Source organism: Pleurodeles waltl, chromosome 4_2 (assembly GCF_031143425.1).
Source record: "Pleurodeles waltl isolate 20211129_DDA chromosome 4_2, aPleWal1.hap1.20221129, whole genome shotgun sequence".
Lineage (NCBI taxonomy): Eukaryota > Metazoa > Chordata > Amphibia > Caudata > Salamandridae > Pleurodeles > Pleurodeles waltl.
Genome location: NC_090443.1, coordinates 862,811,482 through 862,834,792, shown reverse-complemented (window position 1 = coordinate 862,834,792; position 23,311 = coordinate 862,811,482). Strand labels below are relative to the sequence as shown.

General features: G+C 48.0%; 1 protein-coding gene across 2 annotated transcripts in view; it reads right to left on the bottom strand.

The window, feature by feature from the left end:
• Positions 1–23,311, bottom strand: part of USP24 (ubiquitin specific peptidase 24) — a 1,409,949-nt gene that overhangs the window by 125,285 nt on the left and 1,261,353 nt on the right. For both annotated transcript variants that reach the window (XM_069232604.1, XM_069232603.1), the window contains exon 62: positions 7,978–8,044. In XM_069232604.1, coding sequence (XP_069088705.1) covers positions 7,978–8,044 — 67 coding nt within the window. The remainder of the gene's footprint in view (positions 1–7,977; positions 8,045–23,311) is intronic.

Sequence of the window (23,311 nt, the reverse complement as noted above, 5' to 3'; positions counted from 1 at the left end):
GTCGATGACCACATCTACCCTGTTTGTTGCAGTACCACATGGTGGTGGTGGTGTTGTCCATGAACACCTGCACTAGCTTTCCCTTGATGAAGGGTAGAAAGGCTTTCAATGCCAGTCGGATCACACGGAGCTCCAGTATGTTGATGTGGAGTCCGGATTCTGCCAGAGACCTCTGATCTCTACCTCTCTCAGGTAGCCACACCATCCCAGGATTAACAGATCTGGTTGTGGAGGCATCTGCCTTTGGTCCAATCACGTTCCGTTAGCCATCACTGCAGATCTTCTGTAGTTCTCTCCGAGATCTGGCCCATGTCGGAGATATTCCACTGAGGCTGCGCCCACTGGAACTTCAGGTCCCACTGCAGAGCCCGGATACGCCATCTGGCATGCGTCACCGGCAGGATGCAGGAGGCCATGAGGTTCATCAACTTGAGTCAGTTTCACCGAACTCCAGGATATAGACTGAAACATTTGTATTACATCCTGAATATCCTGGATTTGCCCCTAGGGAGGATAAGCCCGAAAGTGCACCATGCTCAGAACAGCTCCAATGAAAGTGAGCGTCTGAAAGGGAGTCAGTTGTGACTTTGGCACGTTGATAGAGAAGCCCAGCGAATACAAGAGGTTCACTGTGGTCTGAAGGTGGGAAACAGCCTGAGGTGAGCTAGCCTTCAACAGCCAGTCGTCGAGATAGGGGAAGACCGGCATGCCTGATCTCCGCTTATGTGCTGTGACCACCGCCATCACCTCTGTAAACACCTGAGGGGCCCTGGTAAGGCCTAAGGGGAGCACGATAAACTGAAAGTGCTCGTGGCCTACCGTAAACCGCAGGCAGGACAGGCAGGCAGGACAGGGATGTAAAAGTAGGTGTCCTGCAAGTCCACAGCTACTATCCAGTTTCCTGGATCCAGGGCAGACAAGACCTGAGCTTTTCCTTTTTGAGGAAGGGTTGAGGGTTTGTAGATCTAGGATAAGGCGAAGACCCTTGTCAATTTTAGAAACCAGAAAGCATCAGGAATAGCAACCACAGACCGCTTGTGACACAGGAACCCTCTCTATGGTTCACTTGGCCAAGAGAGCCCTGACGACCTTGCGGAGCAAGGACAAATGATCCTCCTTCAGCCAGTCATAATATGGAAGTATTGAGGGAGGGATGTATTCAAAGGGGAGGAAGTAGCCCCTCCAAATGATGTGTAGGACCCACCTGTCCGATGTCATGGACTGCCAGTAGTGGAGATTATAGCAGATCCTGCACTCACTGGACTCTAAAGATCAAATAGGGCAAGATTAGAAGGGTTTTTAGCCTGCAGCTGGGGTGAATACCACTGGCCACCCAGTCCATGGGGTCGGTATGTTTAGTAAGCTGGCTTTTGGTTGTAGTACCCCCTATTTTTTTTGCATGGTGACAGTAGGTTTTGCACTGTAGTGCACTGGGATCCTGCACACCAGGACCCCAGTGCCAGTGCTATCTTCCCTAAATTTGGTTGCTGATAACATTTTACCTCCACAATTTGCATACTGGTGCGCTCACTTAAGTCCCTAGTATATGGTACTCAGGGAATTGGTACACCAGGCGTCCTGCATGGGCTGCAGGCCTGCATTGCAGCCTGCGTGAAATGGTGCATGCACCCTTTCCCTGCCAAACCTGACCACTGCACTTAGACATTATAAGTCACCTCTCTGGTAGGCCCTTCAGCCCAAGGGCAGGGTGCATGTCTCTAAGTGTAGTGGTACCCCTGCATGAGCAGGGCACACCTACAGACCCCAGGCTAATTCCTGGACTCTAAGCGTGGGGAATCCATCTTAAGGTATGTAGTGTACACTGGTCAAATCGAGTGGTCCAACTACATAATGGCTTCTTCAAACCTAGGCATGTTTGGTATCAAACACACTGGAATCATGCAACTACACCGATTCCAGTGTTAGTTGCATGATACCATGCACTCTGGGGGTTCCTTAGAGGAGCCCCAGTTCTGCCTGTGCAGCCTTACGGGGTCTAGCTGCCAGCCCATGCTGCTGCTGACCCCAGATACTGTCCTGCCCTCAGGCTCAGGCTGGAGGAGCAGAACACAGGATTTTCTGCAAGGGAGAGGTGTGACCACCTCTACCTGTGTAGTAGGTATCTAAGGGCGGGGGGGGGGGTAGCCTCTGAGCACCACCAGACTACTTGAACAGCACATTTGGTCCCCTCCTTTAATAATCCGGTTTGCACCAGCTCAGGAACCCCAGGTTCCTACTCTGGTGCAAAACTATAACAAAAGGACAGGGAAGTGACCACCCCGTCCATCTCCTTCCCTAGGGAGGTGTACAGAGCTCTGCCAGGTGGCCACATGATTCTGCCATCTTCTAAATAAGATATGCAGAGGCCCCTGGGTGCCTCTGACTGGTTAGGCCAGGTAGATGATGTCCCTGACCCCCCCCCCCCGATAGGTGGGTCACTGCATAGAGTGACCAACCCCCTTTTAGGGTTAATTAAGGGCTCCCTTGCTGGTAGGTCCTCAGATTTGTCAAGCAAGACTCCATAAGGAACTCTCTGCAAGACATCTTCTGCTCCTGGCTTTTGGAACCTCTGCTGGTCTTTGCTGGAACTGAGCAAGGCTGCTTCTGGTGGGAATGCTCCAATTGCAACATTGTTTCTCCTGATCGTGCAAGAATTCTGCAACATCCAAGACTGTGCATCCTGCATGATCACAAGGGTTCTGTTTCCACCAGGAAGCTCGAAGGAATCTCCCTGGGAGTGAACGAGTCCCTCTCCTGCAACCGCAGGCACCTCAAGACAACGTTCACCAGATGGTGGGGTCTATTGACACTGCAACACAGTAGTCTGTGGTCTCCTCTGGGTCCTGCTCGTCTTCTATCCTACTTGGGAGACTTTGGGCTCCTGCTACTGCCAGTGGACTGGCAACCCTGTGCACTGTGACTGTGGAACTTGCCAAGGCATGTTAACTTTTCCTCCCAGAGATCTTTAGGCTCCAAGAAGCCCCGGTGTGCAGCACTCTGCAAACCGAAGACCAGCTCTTGTCCTGCAACTTTTGTAACATGGAACTTCTGTTTTGCTGGGCAGGTGAGGCCTCCTTGTGACTCCCTTTGTCCATCAACTTCTGCTGGCTTTCCTGTGTGCTAGTGGCCAGCTCTGACTCCCCCTCCTGGGTAAAGTCTCCTGGACCTTGCTGGTCCCCAAAACACTGCAAACTCTTCTGGCACTCCTGTTTGCATCTGGCAGTTGCTGTTGGTGACCTGGCTGGTCACTAACTCTCCTGCAATCCAGTGACCATCAAGGGGCAGCTTGTAGGGCACTCCAGGGATCTTCTACAGCTCCAGCACCCCGCAGCTGGACTTCTTCCAACGACTTGCAGGAACTTCACATTCAGGATAGTGGGCATTGCCTCCTTCGCACCTCCAAGGGTGCTGGACTCTGTCCCTTCCTTTGCAGGTCCTCCACATCTGGAATCAGTCTCTCAGTTTCACCGGCCTGGTCCACAGGTCGCGAGAGCAGCTGGACAATCAGAGGCATCCACAGTCTTCAGAGGGAGCCCCTTCTCCCCTCTGCATCCGGATCCCTGGTGTTGGTACTCCTGTCTTCTGGGCATCCTGGTGTGGGAGCACTCTCCAAACATCCTCTTGCGTGCTGGCTTCCTCTGGGTCCACTGTAAAGGGTCCTGAATTCCACAAACTCCAACGACTACTCTCTGTGTTAGTCTGTGGGAAAACTGGGTGGGTAACTACCTTACTCCTGGTTGCTGGGGCCACTTAATGTTCTTACCTCTGGTGTTCCTAACTGCCCCCAGCCCCAAGATAACTACTACACTTACCTTGGCTGAAGTCACTGTTTCACATTCACATTTTTAGAATATGGTTTGGCCCTCATCTAGGGCCCTGTGTATTTTTATGCTATTTCTGATGGTTCTTTTGTGAATGCATTCTGTAATATCTCCAAAGGGAGAAATACCAATGTCAGTTTAGTAGCAGTGCTGTAATCAAGTATCCCTTATTTTTGCAACACTTGTGTGGTTCTTCACTGTGGGAGAGTTACTGTCTGACTACTGTGGTATTGCAAGTGCTTTACATTCCTCCTGGATAAGCTTTAACTGCTTGCCTCAACTACTCCGAGAGAGCTTCTTCTATCTGAACACCTATTCACTATCACTAAGGGTTGCCTGGACTCAGTATAGGGTGCCACACCATCAGTGTACATCATAAACTGAGCCAGCCTCATACAGTATGTACTGTGCCCACGCAGAGGCTGGAAAGCTTGTGTGGGACAGTGGTTGGGCCACTTCTAAGCCACGAAAGGAGTGGAAGGCAGACTGGCGATGCCACAAGGCAGATGAGAGGCCCAAGGTCTTGGTTGAAGCTAATGAATCCTTAAAGCACGCCATTGCCGCGTCTGCCTTCTCTGAAGAGATGGTTGGCATCAAAGGGCATATCCATGAGGGAAGCCTAGACATTCCCTTAAAAGCCAGACGTTCTCAGCCAGGCATGGCGTCTAAGTGCCACTGTTGCCGAGATTGTTCTGTCCAGCGAGTCTGTCTTGCCAAACCACATCGAATGTGAACATTGCTGCCTCACCCCCATTCTTGACTGCTTCGGAGAGAATGGCTCGAGCCTCCTCCAGGAACTGTGGCAGCACTTGCGCAACCGTGTCCCACAGTGTGTAGGATTAGCAGCCTAATAAGCATGCAGTGTTCACTGACTGCAATGAAAGGCTGTTGGGTGAAAACATTTTCTTGCCAAAGCTATCCATCCTCTTGGATTTCCTGTCTAGGGGAGCAGCGGGGAATGCGCCATGACAGGTAGATGCTTGGACCACCAAGCTCTCTGGTGTACGGTGTTGGAAGAGGACGTTTGAGTCCCAAGGTGAGTGGCAATGGCAGCGGGTAACCGTCCTACCCACAGGAGCCCCTGTACTGGGTTTGGACCAGGTACCCAGAGGGACATCGGTGAGGGCTTTGTTGAAAGGGAGCAGGGGTTCAGAGGAAGAAGCTTCCGGTTGCTGCATCTCCATCAAGATGCTAGTCTTGACTGGCTCCGGGGGCAACTCAAGGTCAAGGACCCTAGCCATCCTCTTTACCACCATAGCATAGATGGCTCCCTCCTCCCTAGCCACTGTAGGGGAAGGAAAACAAGCTGGTATCTGGAGACGTGTCCAGCCTGCTGGCATCACCCAGTTCCTCACGCCAGTCCATATCCTGACCTTGTGACTGGTATTCTAAAGGGTCCAGTGACCCCTCCCATTCTTTCCTGAGACCTATCCCTCAGATTAAGGCTGAGGCGCTGACCTATGACCCATGGGTCCTCTGTTGGTGCGGAAATCACCATTGGTGGACTCTGTTCTGGCTCCGTGTCAGATTCAGGGATCTAAATGGGGCTGGGGTCTGCAGCATCATCGCTGGTCTGGATCCATATGGGTCTATCTGAGCAGAGGCTGAAGCCGCCAGTGTGGAACTAGATGCGGCTCCCTATGACCCTGCTGGGCCCAAAGGCACTCATAAGGAGTCGTCCACGTCGAAAATGGGGTGCATGGCTTTGTAAAACTCTTAGTTGAGCGGGATCCCTCTGGCTCCTGGAAAAGCATGAATGTGAGGAGACGGCCCTGGCGTGGCTTCGAAGAACCATGCCTCAGACAATGATGTTGCTTATCGCGTCGGGTGACGGACAAGGAGAAGTAAAAGCGTGCTTTGACTTCTTGTGGTTTTTGTGCCTCTTACCTGAATGTTTGACAGCCTTGAATGGTACGAACAGGACTTTGGGCTCCTGGAGCAGTCCCGTGACCTTCCTCTCGACCAAGAGCTCCGAGGACTAGTGAGACATGCTGGTCCGCGAGCAGGATTAGGAGCCGCTCCCTCAAAGCCTTCAGCATCATTGCACAGCAGTCGAAGCGTGACTTAAGAGTCATGGTGGCGCTCCAGACACCAGAATCCCACGAGGTATGGGTCCATAACCAACATGGTGCAATGACAGAATCCATATGGTTGGATCCTCTCTCCCTCTAAGACATTCCTCAGACACATCAGGAGGAAAAAACCTCAAAAAAGCTCAGCAAAAATCAAAAAAATACTGTAAAAAAAATGACAGATGGGTAGCTCTTCTCCGACTCTGTGCTGACTAGAGTGGAAAGAAAAGAACTGATACCAGCAAGCTGAAATGGTGTCTATATGGGTGACACGGACGTCACTTACGTCCAGTCTAACCTGGGGGACTATTCACAGACTGAAGAATAGGTGCTTAGACTGAATATCCACAAGAAAGAATTACCGAAGATAGGTAATGTGTTCTTCTAACCCCAGATTCTGCATCTTTGAATACTGGCTAGGTGCCAGACTAAACTTGGAAAGCTTTTGCAAGCAATGCTCCCATACGCCACTAGGTGGCACTGTGTGGTTCTGCACTGACTCCACACCGGAAGTCATGGATTGGAGGCATATATAGGTGCCACCCTTGTGTTTTGACACCAGTTCCTTTCGTTCCACACCTTTCAACCCGTACATTGAGCTCTTCTACCAATTTCAACAGTTTTCTGACCGCTCCTTATATAGAAATCCATAGTGCTAGGGAACAATGCTCTCTCCTAAGACTACAGGTTTCAAGCCATGCTGCAACTGTAGAAAACAAATGTCGGTACCAGACCCACATGATGTGTCTCTTGGGTGTTTGGGCTTGGGACACGAATTGAAGTTGCGCAATAAGCATCCGGAGGCCCAAAACAGCTATGTATGACTGAGACGCAAAGCTGTATGTCGCCAAATAGAAGTAGTAGTCACTGCCCTTGAGGAAGTCGTTCTCCAAGAAAAAGATAAAAAAACAGAATACCAGAGGTAGATTTAGAAGAAGGAAAGGCAAACATTTAACTAGGTGAAGAAAAGGCAGACATTTAATTAAATGATTAGTTGAATTAAGAGAACTGTAGACAGTAAAGAGTAACAGAAATGTTGTGATGGGGAAAAAGTAGCGGTAGACGTAAATATAATCAATATGCTCAGACAGTAACAGGTTAAACAAAATCTACTGATCAAGAATTTAAAATGTTGCAAACTAATTCAGCAGAAAGGTTGCGGCAATCAGCATGCAACATGTATTTTCAACAATGGGGCATACCATTTTCCCTTGGAATTATAAATGCCAAAGGCCTCAAAGCCAACAGCTTGAGGAGCAAGCTTAGTAATGTAATGGACCCAATCCTGCAATTATTGAGATACGTCTATAAAGTTGGAAAGCTGAAGGGAGCTCCTGACAAGAATCAGAAATTATGCACCTTGGCTCACTGAAGATCTCAGATGTTGTAAACATGGCTATCTCATTATGTCTAGCACACAAGACTTGCAAATGCACCACAGTCTGCCACGTCAGAGTAAATCTGCATTTAGTCACATGTGCCTTGAGCTGAAAAGCAACTTTAATGTGACAGTTCCTAGTCGAATGATAAAACGGATCTAATGTATTCTGGTGTGCATGCCCACCTCCAGGACTTTTGGGGAAGTGGCGAGGGCAAAATGGAGACCAGTGAATTTTTACAGTTTTCCATGAAACATAAAACTGAGCTACATATACACAAATAACGTCATTAATATCCAGTATCTCACTCTCACTTCAGATTCCTTTACTGGTCATTTCAACATGAGCAAATGAAGCTCTTTCAGCAAGGCTAATGTATGCTGTAACACTGCCTTTTAGGTAAGAGGCTGAACTCTGAAGTTATTTCTAACAACCAACTGTGTGATGCAAAGACGTCTCATCAAACAGTATTGCACTCAGAGATTAGTGATATAAGATTCTGCTGCTATCAAGCTGCTTTAAAGCTTGCAGGTTCTATTAAGATGTTTAATGTAATATTTCTTTGGGGTTGAGCACAGATCTTCCTCAAATGTTCTACAGTGTTTAAAACTCAAAGTAAAATATGCAGTAACAACATCAATGACTTAACTTGATACATTTTAAATAATGAAATGTTAAATAGGAGTAGATGTTTGAAGCAGTTACCTAGTAATCCATTATCAGACTCAAATGAGAATTTGAGCCGCTGCAGTTGCATAGGGTCTTCAATAACCTTCAAAAGGAAGAAAAGAAAATATCAGAGGCAAAACTGGATTATATTCTGTAGACAAAATTGTGACTCAGAAGCAATAGCTTTCCTCCTGGGAGTATTACTCTCCTTCCAGATTCCTACAAACACTTCCTGAAGGTAGACGTGGGTGCTGGAAATCAGAGTAAAGCCTATAGAGATTAGCTACAGCTAATTTAACGATCACTAAACTTTTTATTTTTTCTGGGGTATTTTAAAACTGAAGAAGGGCACTTTAGTCCTTGGTAAAAGTACAACTAAAACAGGGAACTGAAATGTGGTGGGGGAGATGAAAAATTATAAGCTGAGGAACAAAAGGTAAAAGAGGGAAAATTAAGCTGAAGAAAGACAAATTGGAGAAAAGGGGTAGGGAAGATTCAGAGGAGGACAGAGTGAGTGTGTGGGTGGGTGTTTGGACTGCCACCTTAATCCTCTGCCATCACCTCCTTGCAATGAACTTTGCTAGAGCAGAAATACTATATAATGTAAGATTCAGTGTTGACAACTAGGTCGTCCACTAGAGATATACATCTTTACTCCTGCCCATAGTCTCCTTTCCCTCACCTGTACCCATCTGTGCTTGTTTCAGTTTAAGTGGGAGGTTTAAGTAGGGAGAAGCCATGTGATGTCTCTTCCAAGATCATGTTCTCTCTCATTCTTGTCTAGAACATAGAATCAGTTTGGCGTGCACGAGGCTAGCTGAATGCATCAATCCATATTCCCATCTGCCTTTAATACCTTTAAAATGTGTACAAACAGCAGACTGTCTAGTCTTCCATGTATCCATCACCTTTAAAGGATTCAAAGCATGTAGAATTCTGGGGCCTTATTATCAAGGGTGCCCCAGGGGTCCAGCAGCCATGTGCACCCAACTTTGGAAAAATCAATCAATCAAATATTTATAAAGCACTGCTATGTCACTCCTGAGGGTATCGGGGTGCTGAGGTTTCGTAGCTCTAAGTCGAAAAGCCAGGCCTTGAGTCTCCTTCTGAAGTCTGCCAGGGAGGGTGCCGTATGTAGGTGGAGGGGCTGGTTGTTCCAGGTCTTGGCTGCGATGTAGGAGAATGGACGACTTCCGCTGTGGCTGCGATGAATGCGGTGTGTGTGTGTGAGGGCCAGAGAGGTGGAGAGCAGGTGTCTGGCGGGTTGGTGGAGGATCATGTGGTGGTTGATGCATGTGGAGCTTTGTAGGCATGTGTCAGAAGCTTGAACTGGCACCTCTTCTGGATGGGGAGTCAGTGGAGGTTTTTGAGTTGGGGGGTGATGTGGGTTCATTTGCAGAGGTTGAGGATCGGTCTGGCTGCTGTATTCTGTATGGTCTGGAGTCTCTTGAGTAATAATGTGGTGATACCGAAGTAGAGCGTGTTATCGTAGTCTAGCCGGCTGGTGATGAGGGCCTGGATGACAGTCTTTCTGGTGTTGATGGGGATCCATCTGAAGATTCTTTGGAGCATGCGGAGGGTGTGGACGCAAGAGGAGTTGAGTACGTTGATGTGGTGCTTTATAGTGAGTTTACTGTGGAGAATGATGCTGAGGTTGCAGATGCGGTCTGTTGGTGTGGGTGTGCACCAACAGACCACAGAGGGCCATCAGCTGTTCTCCCATGGGGAGGTGCTCTTCTCGAACATCAGCACTTCAGTATTGTTCGTTTTTAGCTAAAGGCAGTTGGTCCTCATCCAGTCGGCAACACTGGTCATGGCGTTGTGGAGGTTTGTCGAAGTGGTGATGGGGTCTTAGGTGAGTGAGGGGATGAGCTGCGTGCCATCTGCATAGGATATGACGTTGACTCTGTGGGTTCCGACGATGTCCAAGAGGGGAGTCATGAAGGTGTTGAACAGGGTGGGTCTGAGAGACAAACTTTGGGGTATGCCACAGATGATGCTTTTGGGTTCAGAGGTGAAGGGTGGCATGCAAATTCTCTGTGATCATCCAGTGAGGAAGGAGGCGATTCACGTGAGGGTGTTACCCTCAATGCCGATGCTGATAAATCTGCTGATGAAAGTGTGATGGGATACGGGGTTGAATGCCACTAAGAGCTGGAGAAGGATAAGGGCTACTGTTTCAATGTGGTTGAGGAGGATCTGTCGTCATTGGCAGCGGTTAAGGTTGTCTTGGTACTGTGGTTAGTGCGGAAGCCGGATTGGGAGGCGTGGAGCAGGTTGTTTTTTTTTCAGGTGTTCTATGAGCTGGAGGTTAATTGCCTTCTCAATGACGTTGGCGGGATACGGAAGCAGCGAGATGGGGCATTAATTTTTGAGTTTGCTGGGTTCAGCTGAGGGTTTCTTCGTGAGTAGTCAGACTTCAGCGTGTTTCCATCTGTCAATGAAGGCCCCCGTGGTGATGGAGGTTGTGAAGATGCTGGTGAGTTCCGCACTGATATCCTTGGTTCAAAGGTTGAAAAAATGTTGGGGGCAGAGGTCTGTGGGTGCTCCGGAGTGGATGGAGGATATGAGGGCTAGGGTGGTCTGTGTTGTTAGTGGAATCCAGGTAGTGATCAAGTGGCTGGTGTCTGTTGGTGGGCAGGGCTGATTCGTAGGCGGTTCTGTCAGTGGGGTCTTTGGTGAGCGCCTTTGTTTTTCTAGTAATTTGCAGTTGTGCCAGATTGATCGGTTGAATACCAGATGGCTTGTATTGAGGCTTTGTTGGTTCTGGAAGGCTTGATAGGGGCGACTGTTGGTGCATTGCATGATCTAGGCAGAGAAGTTCAGGACGGCCTGCTCCAGGGTTTGACGTGGCTTCAGGCTGGATGGTATGAGGGTCTTCGTCTACTGGGTTTTAGTCACTTGCTCCAGCTGCGGTGAGGGGAACTGGGGAGCATCTTCAAAATCCTAATCCACGCTCACAAAGCTCTCCACGACACCGGACTGGCCTAACTCAACGATCGACTCAGCTTCCACAACCCGACACGCCAGCTCCGGTCCGCCAACTTCGCCCTTGCAACAGTCCATCGCATTCACCGTACCACAACAGGCGGCAGATCCTTCTCCCACCTCGCCGCCAAAACCTGGAACTCCCTCCCCGCCAACCTACATAAGACAGAGGACCTCCTGACCTTCCGGAAGCGCCTCAAGACCTGGCTCTTCGAGCAGTAGTCCCCCCCCCCCACCCTCCCCAAAGCACCTTGAGACCCTTCCGGGTGAGTAGTGCGCTCAACAAATTGATTGATTGATTGATTGGTGGTGGTGCCCTGGGAACCTCTGATGGTGAAGTGGATGATGGCGTGGTCAGTCCAGGTGAGTTTAGTGACTATACTTGACTGTCGCTGGATGAGAAGATCAGGTCCAGCACGTGTCCTGCGCTGTGCGTTGGGTCTCTGACCAGTCGGGTGAGGCCGATGTTGCTCATGCTTTCCAGGAGCTTGGTGGAGTAGGCATAGTCGAGGTGGAAGTTGAGGTCACTGAGAAGGATGTAGTGCTTGAGTCGCTAGAGAGATGATAAAACTGGAGATGGCATCACAGAATGTAAGTCGAGGTCCCAGGATCCTGTAGGCAAAAGTGCCTCTAATGGTCATCCTATTGTTGGTTTGGAATTGGAAGTTGAGGTATTCCATGACTGGAATGGTCTTGTCTTCTGTGGTAGTGCATCGGATGATGACAATGCTTCCACCATGTTTGTTTGTGAGGTCTCAGTGTATCATCGTGTAGCTGTCTGGAGCTGCAGTGGCAATGTGGGGTTTGAGGAGAGGTTGAGCCAGGTCTCGGTGATGAAGATTACGCCAGGGTGAGGGCACTGATGGTATCCCAGATTTCAGTGGTGTGTTTGCAGAGGGGCAGGGCATTCAGCAGAATGCACTGAAGCAGTTCTGTGGCGTTCGAGGTCTTGTCGGGGTGGTGTGGTGAGGGCTTCTCTGTGGGCGGGCGGTCCTGTGTTGCAGGGGCAGCGGCACCAGGTGAAGGATTCTTCGGCTGATATGGGGCAGGAGGTACAGCAGTTGAGGTGGTGTATTGGGCCCAGGGGCTGGATCTCAATGGTGGGGTATTGGTGGGTCGCCAGAGGGCCAGGGTTCCAGGCTCTGGGTGCAATCCAGGCACGAACCAGGGCAGACGGGCTTGCCTTTGGAGTGCCAGAGGTGCAGCTCCATTGCAGCTCTGCTGCGGCCTCCATTAAGTAGATTCTGAGGGAGGAGCGCTTGAAGGCGGGAGGTGGTAAATGTGGGAAAAACAGCAGGAAGCGAGGGCCAAAAAGAAATGTTAACAGGGCCCAATTAATACAATAGTGACAAAAGGCAAAAGAAAGCTAACAGAGCACAATTAATACAATAATGACAAAAGGCAAAACACAATAGTGGGGAGGATACATGCAAGGCGATCGCGGGAAGAGGCGGTGAGTGGGATGGCAGCCGCTGGTACACCCTCATAGAGGGAGTCTCGCAATTGGCAGCAAAAAGACCTGAGGTGGCCGAAAGGGGGAACTGGTACAAGGATCTGTCCAATGGTGTTGTGCTGCAGCCTATATTAGGTAGGTGCTGGGGGAGGGAGGCACGCTTGGAGGCAGGAGGAGGGAAAAGCAGCAAAAACATTGGGAAAAGGGAGCCAAAAAGAAAGGCTAACAGAGCACAATGAATACAATAATGACAAAAGGCACAAAAAGGCTAACAGGGCACAATGACAAAAGGCAAAAAAAAGGCTAACAGGGCACGATGGCTACAACAATAGGGAGGATACAAGCAAGGCAATCACAGGGAGCAATGATGAATGGGGAGGCGGGCGGCTGCTACAGTGGCACAAAGGGGTTCTCACAATCGGCAGTGAGGAAACATGAGGAGGCTGTGAGGGAGAGCCAGTGCAAACTCCAACTAAAGTAACAGATTGCAAGTTTCAAGATCAGTGTTTACATGAAAACTTTAAGAAAAGCTGCAGGAACTGGAAAGAAAAACGGGTATGATTGAAATAAATGGAATAACCTCATCCAAACAGGCCTCACCTGCAATGACAATATGCCCCTGAAGACAAAGCTCTGAGAGTATCTGATTTAAACAAAGCCAGCTGAAAGTCTAACAGTAAAAAAAAAACAAAAGCATGCAAACTTGAGATAAAGAAAGAGGTACAGAGAGGCAGCACAGAACAATTTATTCAGTATGCCACTGAACAGAATCTGGCTACAGCAAAATAAGAAAAACCATCATCTAGAACGTTTCCATTTCAGTTCTATAAAGTTTACTGTTGCATTCTGATGCCTCAAGGCAAGGTTCATAAATGCAATGTGCGAGTCAGGATGTCCATTACAAAATATTTTTGCAAACGTTTCCTACCTTACCTGTATTTCATCCAACATTTCCATTTCCTAAAACACAATTATATACTCCAGGAACCGCTACAATTCTGAGTCGGTTTTCTTTAACTTTTGTTACTTTTTCTTTTTTTTTTTAGTTGTAATCGCTTAGCTTTCTTAAATTCTTACTTATTTAATGATGAGGGCAGAATTATATTTACGATTAATTTCAATTTTATGTATTCAAGTGTCCTCTTACTACTTCAGAAGGGAACCTTTATGCTGTGTTTGAGTCAAAAAGCGTCCAAATTTTACTGACCTAAATCAGTGCTTTTGTGCATTCAATTCTAGACTATGCTGGAAGTTATATTTTATCATTTTAGGTGTATCGTCCACACAAGTTCTCACCCTGATGGTGAAGAACAATCCTCACACTGACCATTATTAACTGAGCTGCTCATAATTTGAACTAATGTGAGCATGGATATAACTTTTGCTAAGAAATATAATTCTAAATTCCTTAAATATATCATTAGATAGCTGATGAAAAACTTGGCAGGATTAAAGAGTAGCTGGGGAGCATGCAACAGTGCAGGTCTTCACCTTCTAATGCTTCTGTGTGTGGAACGTCATCTCCAATATAGGAACAAGTCAGACATCTGCCACGCTAGAGTAAAACTGCTGAGAAACTGTTGATGAAATAAGATAATACACATGCCTTTCACCCCACGCTGTGCTCCCCACATGCCTAATCTTCCTTTCCCAGTCAGTTCCTTTTCTCTCAGTGTACTATAAGGGCATGCGTTCTACACGCATACATGGTTTCATGTTTGATTCAAGGAAGGGAAAATGATGGACTTAAGAGTACTACAGTCAGTACAACACCGTGTACTTAACAGCTAAAGCCTCATCACTGCATCCTTTTACGTGTAAGCAGTTTTCTAAGCATAGAAAGCAGCAGTCTGACAACGTGGGTCTCAGAAAAGTGTAACTCTTAGCTTTACTGAATGTATAGGCCCTAGATCAGGCTTCCAGGGAGCAGTGCATAAAGAATGCATAGGGAGCATGAAGAGGTAAAAATCCTTTTCACACTTTTCACAAAGAATAACATTCCGGAATGCAGGAAACACCCAGCAGATGATAGATTCTGCAAAAGCCTCCTCCGACCGGTGATCGAAAACTGCAAGGGTTCACTAGTCCCGAAATGAGAGCATCGACTTCAGCAATGCACAGTGGTAACCCTATGATGAGGGCAGTAGCTTAGCAACAGAGCCACTCTTCTGCCCAGAGAGTACCTTGAGGATCGCCTTCTTTTGCTGATGTGTTATCTGTGCTGATTTCATTAAAAAGCAAACATCTCAATACAATAAACCACTGGAACAAATGTTCAGATAAAACCCAGGGTGGTATTGGGGAATAGGCACAAGGGTTATTATCAACTAGTAATTAATATGGTGTAAAGCAATACTGGTTTAATGATGAAAGGTAAACCTAAAGAGAGGGCATGCAAGGTTTGTCCCATCAAAATTGTAAAAGAAAATCAAAAAGAAATTCTGACAACCTTCGAATGCAAAGAAAACAGCAAAATATTAGCACTTGACTGATAACAATTTGAATTCACTCAGTTATGATTAATCTCAAAGTGAGTAATGTCCACAAAAATAGCATGTAAACCCTTATTTCTGCATCTGCAACTCCCTCCTGGCCACACTGCAAACCATTGTTACAGTAACGCATGAGGACACAACAGGACTAATTTTGTGGGCATCTGTTCAATCTCTGATGAATGTTCAGAAAACAACATAAGACCTCTTCTGGAGTATCAACTTTCTGAACATTTAACTGATGCAACAAATACTTCCATGAAGAGTTGCAGGTCTCATTTAGATAATCCCAGCATCAGTGGATTCTGGAATAAGATGGCATTACACCTCTGCCTCAACATTGTGCAAATGAGAGCAGATTGCTGAACACAGAGAAAATACTTCACTTTAATGCTTAGAAGCTCATTTCAACTTAACAGCCATGCATGATTTCAAAAAGAAGAGGTCTGTGAGATTCCCAGACTATGTTCTTTAAAATGATTAACTTTGGTTATTATTCGTGGAGAATAGGGTCTCATCTGCTGGGTGCTGACGCTGTGATGACGGACCCCACAGTAGTCCGATATCTTCAGATTATAAACTGGAGATTCATCAAAAAATTGTTGCTTTACATCCTATTTATTTGAGGTGTTGTGTGGACAAGCTGACAAACCACACAAACAAAAAAATGTGATCTGTTTTGTTCCTTGACATTTCTCTTAATGGGAACTGCCGGGAGAGGTTCTAAATTGGAACTGCCACTTTCCACTTCACTCTGCATTACTTCAGTTCCCCACATGTTAAAAAAAATAATTAAAACTTCAGACAGCAGATGCAGGTGCAATGGCATCTAGCTCTTTTGGAACTCAGTAGCTATCTTCTATGGAAATTGCTGCTGAGAGTGGATGTTTTATCTCAGCAGGCGTGGCATTGTTTCCTGAACTTGAACACCCTTTAACTTTAGGATGGGAGGTTGAGAGGAAAAGGTCAAGAAGAAAACTGTTGCTATTATTCATAATAACATTACTATTGATGTGCTTGTGGCCATATGGAACTCCACAAAAGCTCCTTGAATTTGACATTTCTTTTGCTGGACAAATGTATACTTGGGAAGTTTAAAGCATATTTTATAACCTTTCCAGCCTTGATTTGTCTTCTGAACAGTGATCATTTTTTCACACTTTCAAAACTTTTTGACAAATACTTTCCACCTAAGTCTTCACTTGTACCCATTGAAACCCTAATTTAATTTACATTTTCTTGATGGAGTCCACGTTTAAGCATTTCTTTCTTTATGTCATGATGAACACTGTGCTCCCCATGCTAATTACATTGGATTAGGAGTTGCAAGTGGAATCAGCCTCTACCAGACAAGAGAAGCTTGAAAATTAGTTGACCGTATGGCTGTTTCACCTTTTCACCTATCTAAAAAGGTTCCTGTATAGATTTTCTTTCTAGCAAACCACCATTCAAGGAAGACTAGCAGTTCTACAGAACAGATTGTGAGTGTAAATCTGTAAGTCAAAGCCTACAGGACCATTAGCCACTTATTTCTTGGCTTCTCAAGAAGAAATAAAACCAAAGCACTGAAAAAAACAGAAAACAATATGTACAGCAGTACAATGATTGAACATTCATTACTCTAATTACATCTGAGAAGAACTACAACGCACAGAATACAATGATTCTGCAAACGACCGGATTGAAACCATGATGCTCCACAGACATTTCGTTATGTGGAAATCGTACTTCAAAATTGATGCCAATCTGTAAATGTTTGAGCACACTCAGGTTGGTACAGAAAATTGTATGGCTTGATGTAAAAATATATGTTCCACTGCAGGAGGAGCAGCTGTTCACGTGCTAATAAAAGCAGCAGCCGCAAAAAGCATGAAGTCTTGATCCATTTCAGGGTTTTTTTCCTCACTCATTATTAACTAGTTACCCTGCGGCTCTTACTGTTAAGTGTCTAAACCCGTTTATTCACAAGAGACTCAAATAAACATTTGTTTAGAGAGTATAAAATCATTTCAGTGGCAGCCAGTTCACACATATAACCTCCTTGCTTGTTAGTGACCAAGCAGCCATCTGAGTGAGCAGAGAGGCAGAGAGTACATCAGTGCTTAATTTGTAAATTAAGAGGTGCCGGTGCTCAAAGGCCTTCTCTTAAGCACGAGGCTGCTGTAATTAAATCTGCCAGCACTAAATACTGAGGCAGCGTAATCCTGAAGCCATCTCGGGCCTCTTCAATACATTTACGGCCACCCTTGCCCCTCCAGCTCATCCTGCAACTTTCTACCTTCTCCTTTTGTGACGCTTTGTAGTTTTTCCTTCTTTCGTCTTTCACGTGTATCTTTTGCTCGGAGCAAATGCTAGAGGCATAAGAATAAGCCCTGGCCCTCACAAATAAGTGCCGGTGCTCAGCACCGGAAAGAACAAGCACAAATTAAGCACTGCAGTACATTTAACCATATAACCAGATAAACAGCGCAAGCGCTATGGAGGCAGCTGCGGGCAGGAGGAGTGGGAGGGGGAAGAAATAGTACCGCAATCACATCAGGAGCAGCGGAGGAGGAAAGATTAAATTTACTCAATCTGTGGTCCCTGCAACACAGCAATGATCGGAAATTACGTTTCCCCTGTACTGGCAAATTCAGTATGCTGTTTAGAAGAGTGTCATGAAACCAACAATGGTTAAGCTATGGGCGGGCTCCTAGTCCTTTTTGTATACAACAGAGTCTCATAAGCGAGATGCATGCGCTAGCTCATGCTCTCGAAGGCTCGTCCAACTAACAGAAATACAGCTGCATCCTACGCGCTCTTTACTCTTTGCAGGTGGATCTAGTCTCCATCAAAGCTAAGAACTCAGTATCCTGGCAATATCTAGGAAGTCACACTGCTAACAAGATACAGAACCTCTTCCCGCTTCTGTTGGTGAGAGCCTATGATAAAGCTACATTTTTATGGGGAAAAGATCCATGCCATTCAGATCTAACAATCATGGTACACCCATAGTACAAATTACTTACCTTTGGTAACAATATATCTGGTAGAGACATATTCTAGTTGCAGATTCCTTACCTTAGACTTTTCCCCCAGGAGTCATACTGGATCCAGAGATTTTTTTCTTCGAGCAATATCCTTGCACGACGGTAGGTGGTGTCAGTCGACTCCGAGGGCGTCGTAGTCACTAGGATGACATCGGGAGTAGTATATAAACGCCGCCTCAGCGCAGTGATGTCAGTTTCTTTTCACGACTTTCCAGGCCAAAGCGCAATTCTGCTAAGAACACTGAAATTGGTGGGCCAGAGCTAAGGCCCTGAATGGGGAAGCCCTGTCCCTAGATATCAGTTAACAAGTGGGGAGGATGGGTGGGTTGATAAGGAATCTGCAACTAGAATATGCCTCTACCAGATAGATCGTTACCGAAGGTAAGTAACTTGTACATCTGATAGAGACTTCTAATTGCAGATTCCTTACATTAGAATAGATACCCAAGCAATGCCATCCTCGGAGGTGGGCTTCAAAGCAAGAGCATACTAGAAAGTCCTGCAGGACCGAAGACCAAAGTAGCCGTTCCCTACGGACCTGACTGTCCAGGCAATAATGTTTAGTAAATGTTTGCAGGGATGCCCACGTTGCAGCCTGGCAGATATCCAGGACAGAAACTCTGCGTGCTAACGCTGTGAAAGCAGGAGTTTCTCTGGTGGAATGAGCGTGCAAGCCCTAAGGGGGTTGCTTTTTTGCCAAAGCATAGCACATTTTGATGCACAGAAGTACCCATTGTGGGATGATACGTTTTTGCACCACCTTCCGTTTCTTCGCACCTACGTATCCAACAAAGATTTGATCGTCCACCCGGAAATCTTTAGTACGATTGAGATAGAACGCCAATGCTCTTTTTGGATCCAGGCGGTGGAGTCACTTCTCCTCATGAGAAGGATGTGGAGGTGCGAAAAAAGTAGGGAAAGTGATGGACTGGCCTACATGAAAAGGTGTAACAACTTTAGGAAGGAAGGAAGCCTTAGTTCATTAAACCACTTTGTCAGGGTGCACAGGCAAAAATGGGGGCTTAGAAAATGGAGCCTTGAGCTCACTCACTCTGCGAGGAGCAGTAAGGGACAACTGTGCATTGGCCCAAAGGGAGTACACATTAAGTAAAGACAAGATTGAGGTCCCACTGAGGCATGATAAATGGAGTGGGAGGAAACAAATGGGTGAGACCCTTAAGGGATTGGCTTACAGTAGGAGATTTAAAGAGTAAAGGCTGATCAGACAACCAAAGAAATGCTGAGATTGCCGATAAATAGCCCTTAAGTGTGCCCAAAGAAGAGCCCTGCTGGACCAAAGAAAGAATGAACAAAAGACCCTCAGAAGGAGAAGCAGAGAGGGGATCCACAGATTTGTTGGGACACCATGTCACAAATTCATGTCAATGACTTGCGTATACCGTTTTGGTGGAGGGACGCCTGGCTGCCCAGATTACATTATATATTTCGGGTGGAAGGACAAAAGCTGTTAACCGCCGCCGCTCAATCTCCACGCATGAAGGCAGAGATTTGACAGGTTCGGGTGAAGAACCGTCCCCTGCTGCTGCGACAGAAACTCCTCCCGAAGAGGCAGTCTGAGTGGAGGATCGGTGGCCATGCTCAATAGCTCTGGATGCCAAACTCTCCGTGCCCAGTCTGTAGCCACCAAGATGACTTGATCTTCTTGAGAATTCTGGACAGAAGTGGTATAGGCGGAAAGGCTTAAAGGAGGCCGGAGTTCCACTCGGGACGAAAAGCGTTCTCTGAGGAGGCTAACAGATCTAACCAACACTATGCCCACTGCTAAAAGAGACCTTACACCACCTCTGGATGGAGGCGCCATTCGTTATCGGCTATGCCTTGACGGCTGAGTTCGTCTGCACTGGCATTCAGAGAGCCCGCCAGATGTTGAATCACCAGGGTGATGTCCTGATGTGCCAGCCATGTCCAGAGGAGTAGCGCCTCCTGACCAAGGGTCTAAGACCCTACTCCGCTCTATTTGTTGCAGTACCACATGGAGGTAGTGTTGTCCGTGAACACTTGCACTACTTTCCCTTTGAGAGAGGACAGAAATGCTTTCAATGCAAACCTGATCGCCCGGAGCCCCAGAAGATTGATATGGAGCCCAGACTCCGCCAGAGACCAGAGGCCTCTGATCTCCGCCTCTCCCATGTGGCCGCCCCATCCCAGAAGTGACACATCTGTCACTATGGATAGATCTGGTTGGGGAAGGAAGAGGGATCTGCCGTTAACTCATTGCCGATTCGAAAGCCACCACAGCAGGTCGTTTGCAGTCCCCTCCGAGATCTAGATCTAGACTATGTCGGAGAGATTTCCCTGATGCTGGGCCCACTGGAACTTCAAGTACCACTGCTGAGCCCGTATATGCCATCTGGCATGCTTCACTATCAGGATGCAGGAGGCCATGAGGCCCAGCAGCCTCAGAGTCAGTATAACCGAAACTCAAGATAGAGGCTGAAAGATCGGAATCATAGCCTGAATATACTGGACTTGCTTTTCGGGAGAACAGGCCCGAAACTGCACTGTGTCCAGAACAGCTCTGATGAAAGCGAGCGTCAGAGGGAGTCAGGTGTGACTTCGGCATGTTTATAGCAAACCCTGTTGTGTGCAGGAGGTTTGCTGTAGTCTGAAGGTGGGAGCCAACTTTCTGGCACAAGTCCGCCTTCAACAGCCAGTCGTCGTGGTAGGGGAAGACTGAAACCCCCAACCTGTGCAGATGAGCTTCAACCACCGCCATCACTTTCGTGAACACCCGAGGGGCGCTGGTAAGGCCAAAGGGGAGCACAGTAAATTGAAAGCGCTTGTGACCTACCACGAATCGTAGGTAACGTCTGTGGGCAGACAGGACCGGAATATGGAAATAAGCTTCCTGCAAGTCCAACGCTACCATCCAGTCTTCAGGGTCCAAGGCAGACAAGACCTGCACGAGGGTGAGAATCACTCCTTCTTGAGGAAGAGATTGAGGGCCTGAAGGTCTAGGATAGGATGTAAGCCCTTGTCTTTTTTGGGCACCAGAAAGTAGCGTCAATAACAACCACAACTTACTTCTAGCGCAGGGACCCCCTCTATGGCTTTCTTTGCCAAGAGAGACGCATCTTCCTGGTGGAAAAGTGCCAAATCATCCTCTGGTATACGGCTGAATGATGGAGGCATGGCTGGTGGGGCAGATTTGAAGGGGAGGGAGCAACCCCTTCAAACGATCTGCAAAACCCACCTGTCTGTACTGATGGATTCCCAGTGGGGCAGGTGATGGCGAATCCTGCTGCCAACTGGACCAGGGTGAGGGGACGGACTAGGAGGGTTTGGCGGCTGCAGCAGGGGTGGACTGGGCAGACCTTCGGTTCCCTGTCCCCCGACCACATGGGATTCTGCGTCCCCGGCCACACAGCGGCTGAACAGCATGGGTGCCATGGTGGCTGGGAAAGGGACGCGACAGGGAGACCCTGCTGTGGCCACAAAGTGGGCAAAAGGCAGACTGTTGGGGAGGAGGGAAAGTGGAAAGGCAGAGGGACCTAGCCGTAACCTGGGAGTCCTTGAGCCAAAGGGCATGTCCATAAGAGTCTGTTGGACATCCCCTGAGAAACCAGATGTATGTAACCAGGCGTGGCGCCTCATGGCCACCGTCATTGCAACCAATCTACCCAGAAAGTCGGTTGTGTCCAGCCCACATCGGATAGTGAACTTTGCCACGTCTCTACCATCGGTGACAGCTTGGGAGATGATAGCACGTTCTTCCTACGGTATCTGTAGCAGACGTTGCGCGATTGTATCCCACAGAGAGTGAGTATAATGGCCCAAAAGGCATGCGGTGTTCACTGACCGCAGCGCGAGACTGGAGGAAGAAAACATCTTCTTCCCAAATTGTTCCAGCCTTTTCAATTCCCTATTCGGAGGCGTGGAATGCCCTGAGGATGAGGATGCCTGGATAACAAAGGCTCTCAGGCCTGGGGTGTTGGGACAGGAATTTAGGGTCGTTCAGGGCAGGCCAATGGCGGCATGTGATTGTCCTGTTCCCAGGAGCCCCTGTGCTGGGTGTGGCCCAAGTACCTAAAAGGACATTGGTGAGGGCTTCATTGGATGGAAGAAGAGGCTCAGATGTGGAAGCCCCTGGCTGAAGCACCTCCGTCAGGAGATTAGACCTGACCTGAACAGTAGGCAGCTCAAGGCCGAGGACCTCAGCCACCCTACTGACCACCATGGAATAAGTTGCTCCCGCCGCCATAGCCACGGTAGGAGGAGACAGCATGCCAGCATCTGGAGAGGTATCCAGACTCCTGTGCCCAGTCCAAGTTAGGGTCATCCTGGTATTCATAATGGTCTAAGGACCCCTCCAATCCTTTCCCGAATTCGAACCCGTAAGAATAAGGGTCAGAATCCAACCTGGGGTGAATAGGCCCCATCGAAGAATGAGGTGGCGTCAGCCGACGCCGGTCCGATTCGTCAGGGATCAGGATCTGGTCGACATAGATGGTGGACACCACTGACGTCGGGAGCGTCGACAATCGAACCAGCGCCAGGAAAAGTCTGAATGGTACGACCGGCATTGGTGGGGATTCGAGAGCGGATCCGGAGGGGACGTCAGTGGCAAAGCCACCAGAGCGGAACCCGAAGGGCCCCCAACTGAACCCTTTGGGCCTGAAGGCACCATAGCGGGGGTTGGGCTGCCCCAAAATGAGACGCATGGCCTCATAAAATTCTTTCAATTGGGCAGGAGTCGCCCCATATCCTGGAAACTCGGGGAGGCATGCAGCAGACCCAAAAGCAGGGTCTGAAGACGGAGGCCTCGAGCGTTGACGCTCCTCCTGCAACGCATCAACCGAGCGATGGGGTGAAGTCGAAGGATGATGGGATTTCTTCAATTTCTTCTTACCTTGACCTGAAGACTTCGAGGATGACGAGTGGTGGTGGCTCCATGATCGGTCTCGAGACCTTTCCCTTGAGCGTGACCGGGCCCTATGCGGAGTCTAGTACCAGGACACCATAAGCTTGAGGGACAACTCCCTCAAGGCCTTCGGGAGCATGGCCCGGCACTCGGAGCACGACTTCGGGTCTTGGTTGTGCTCCAGACACCACAAACAGACCCGATGCGTATCCGTCATCGACATCATGCGGTGACAGTCCTTGCACGGTTTGAAGCCGGCATTCGGGGACATCCCTCGACACACCAAAAATCACAAACTCGACAAACAGTCGAAGTCTGTAAAAAATTTACAAAGGGTATCTCTCTCTGGATCTGCGCGTGGCGCAGAGAGAAAAGATCTGACGTCACTGCACTGCGGTGTCTATGTACTACTCCTGACATTATCATGGCGATTATGTCGCCAATGGAGTCGACCCATGCCACCTACTGACGTGTGAGGGTATTGCTCAAAGAAAAAATCTCTGGATCCAGTCAGACGCCGGGGGAA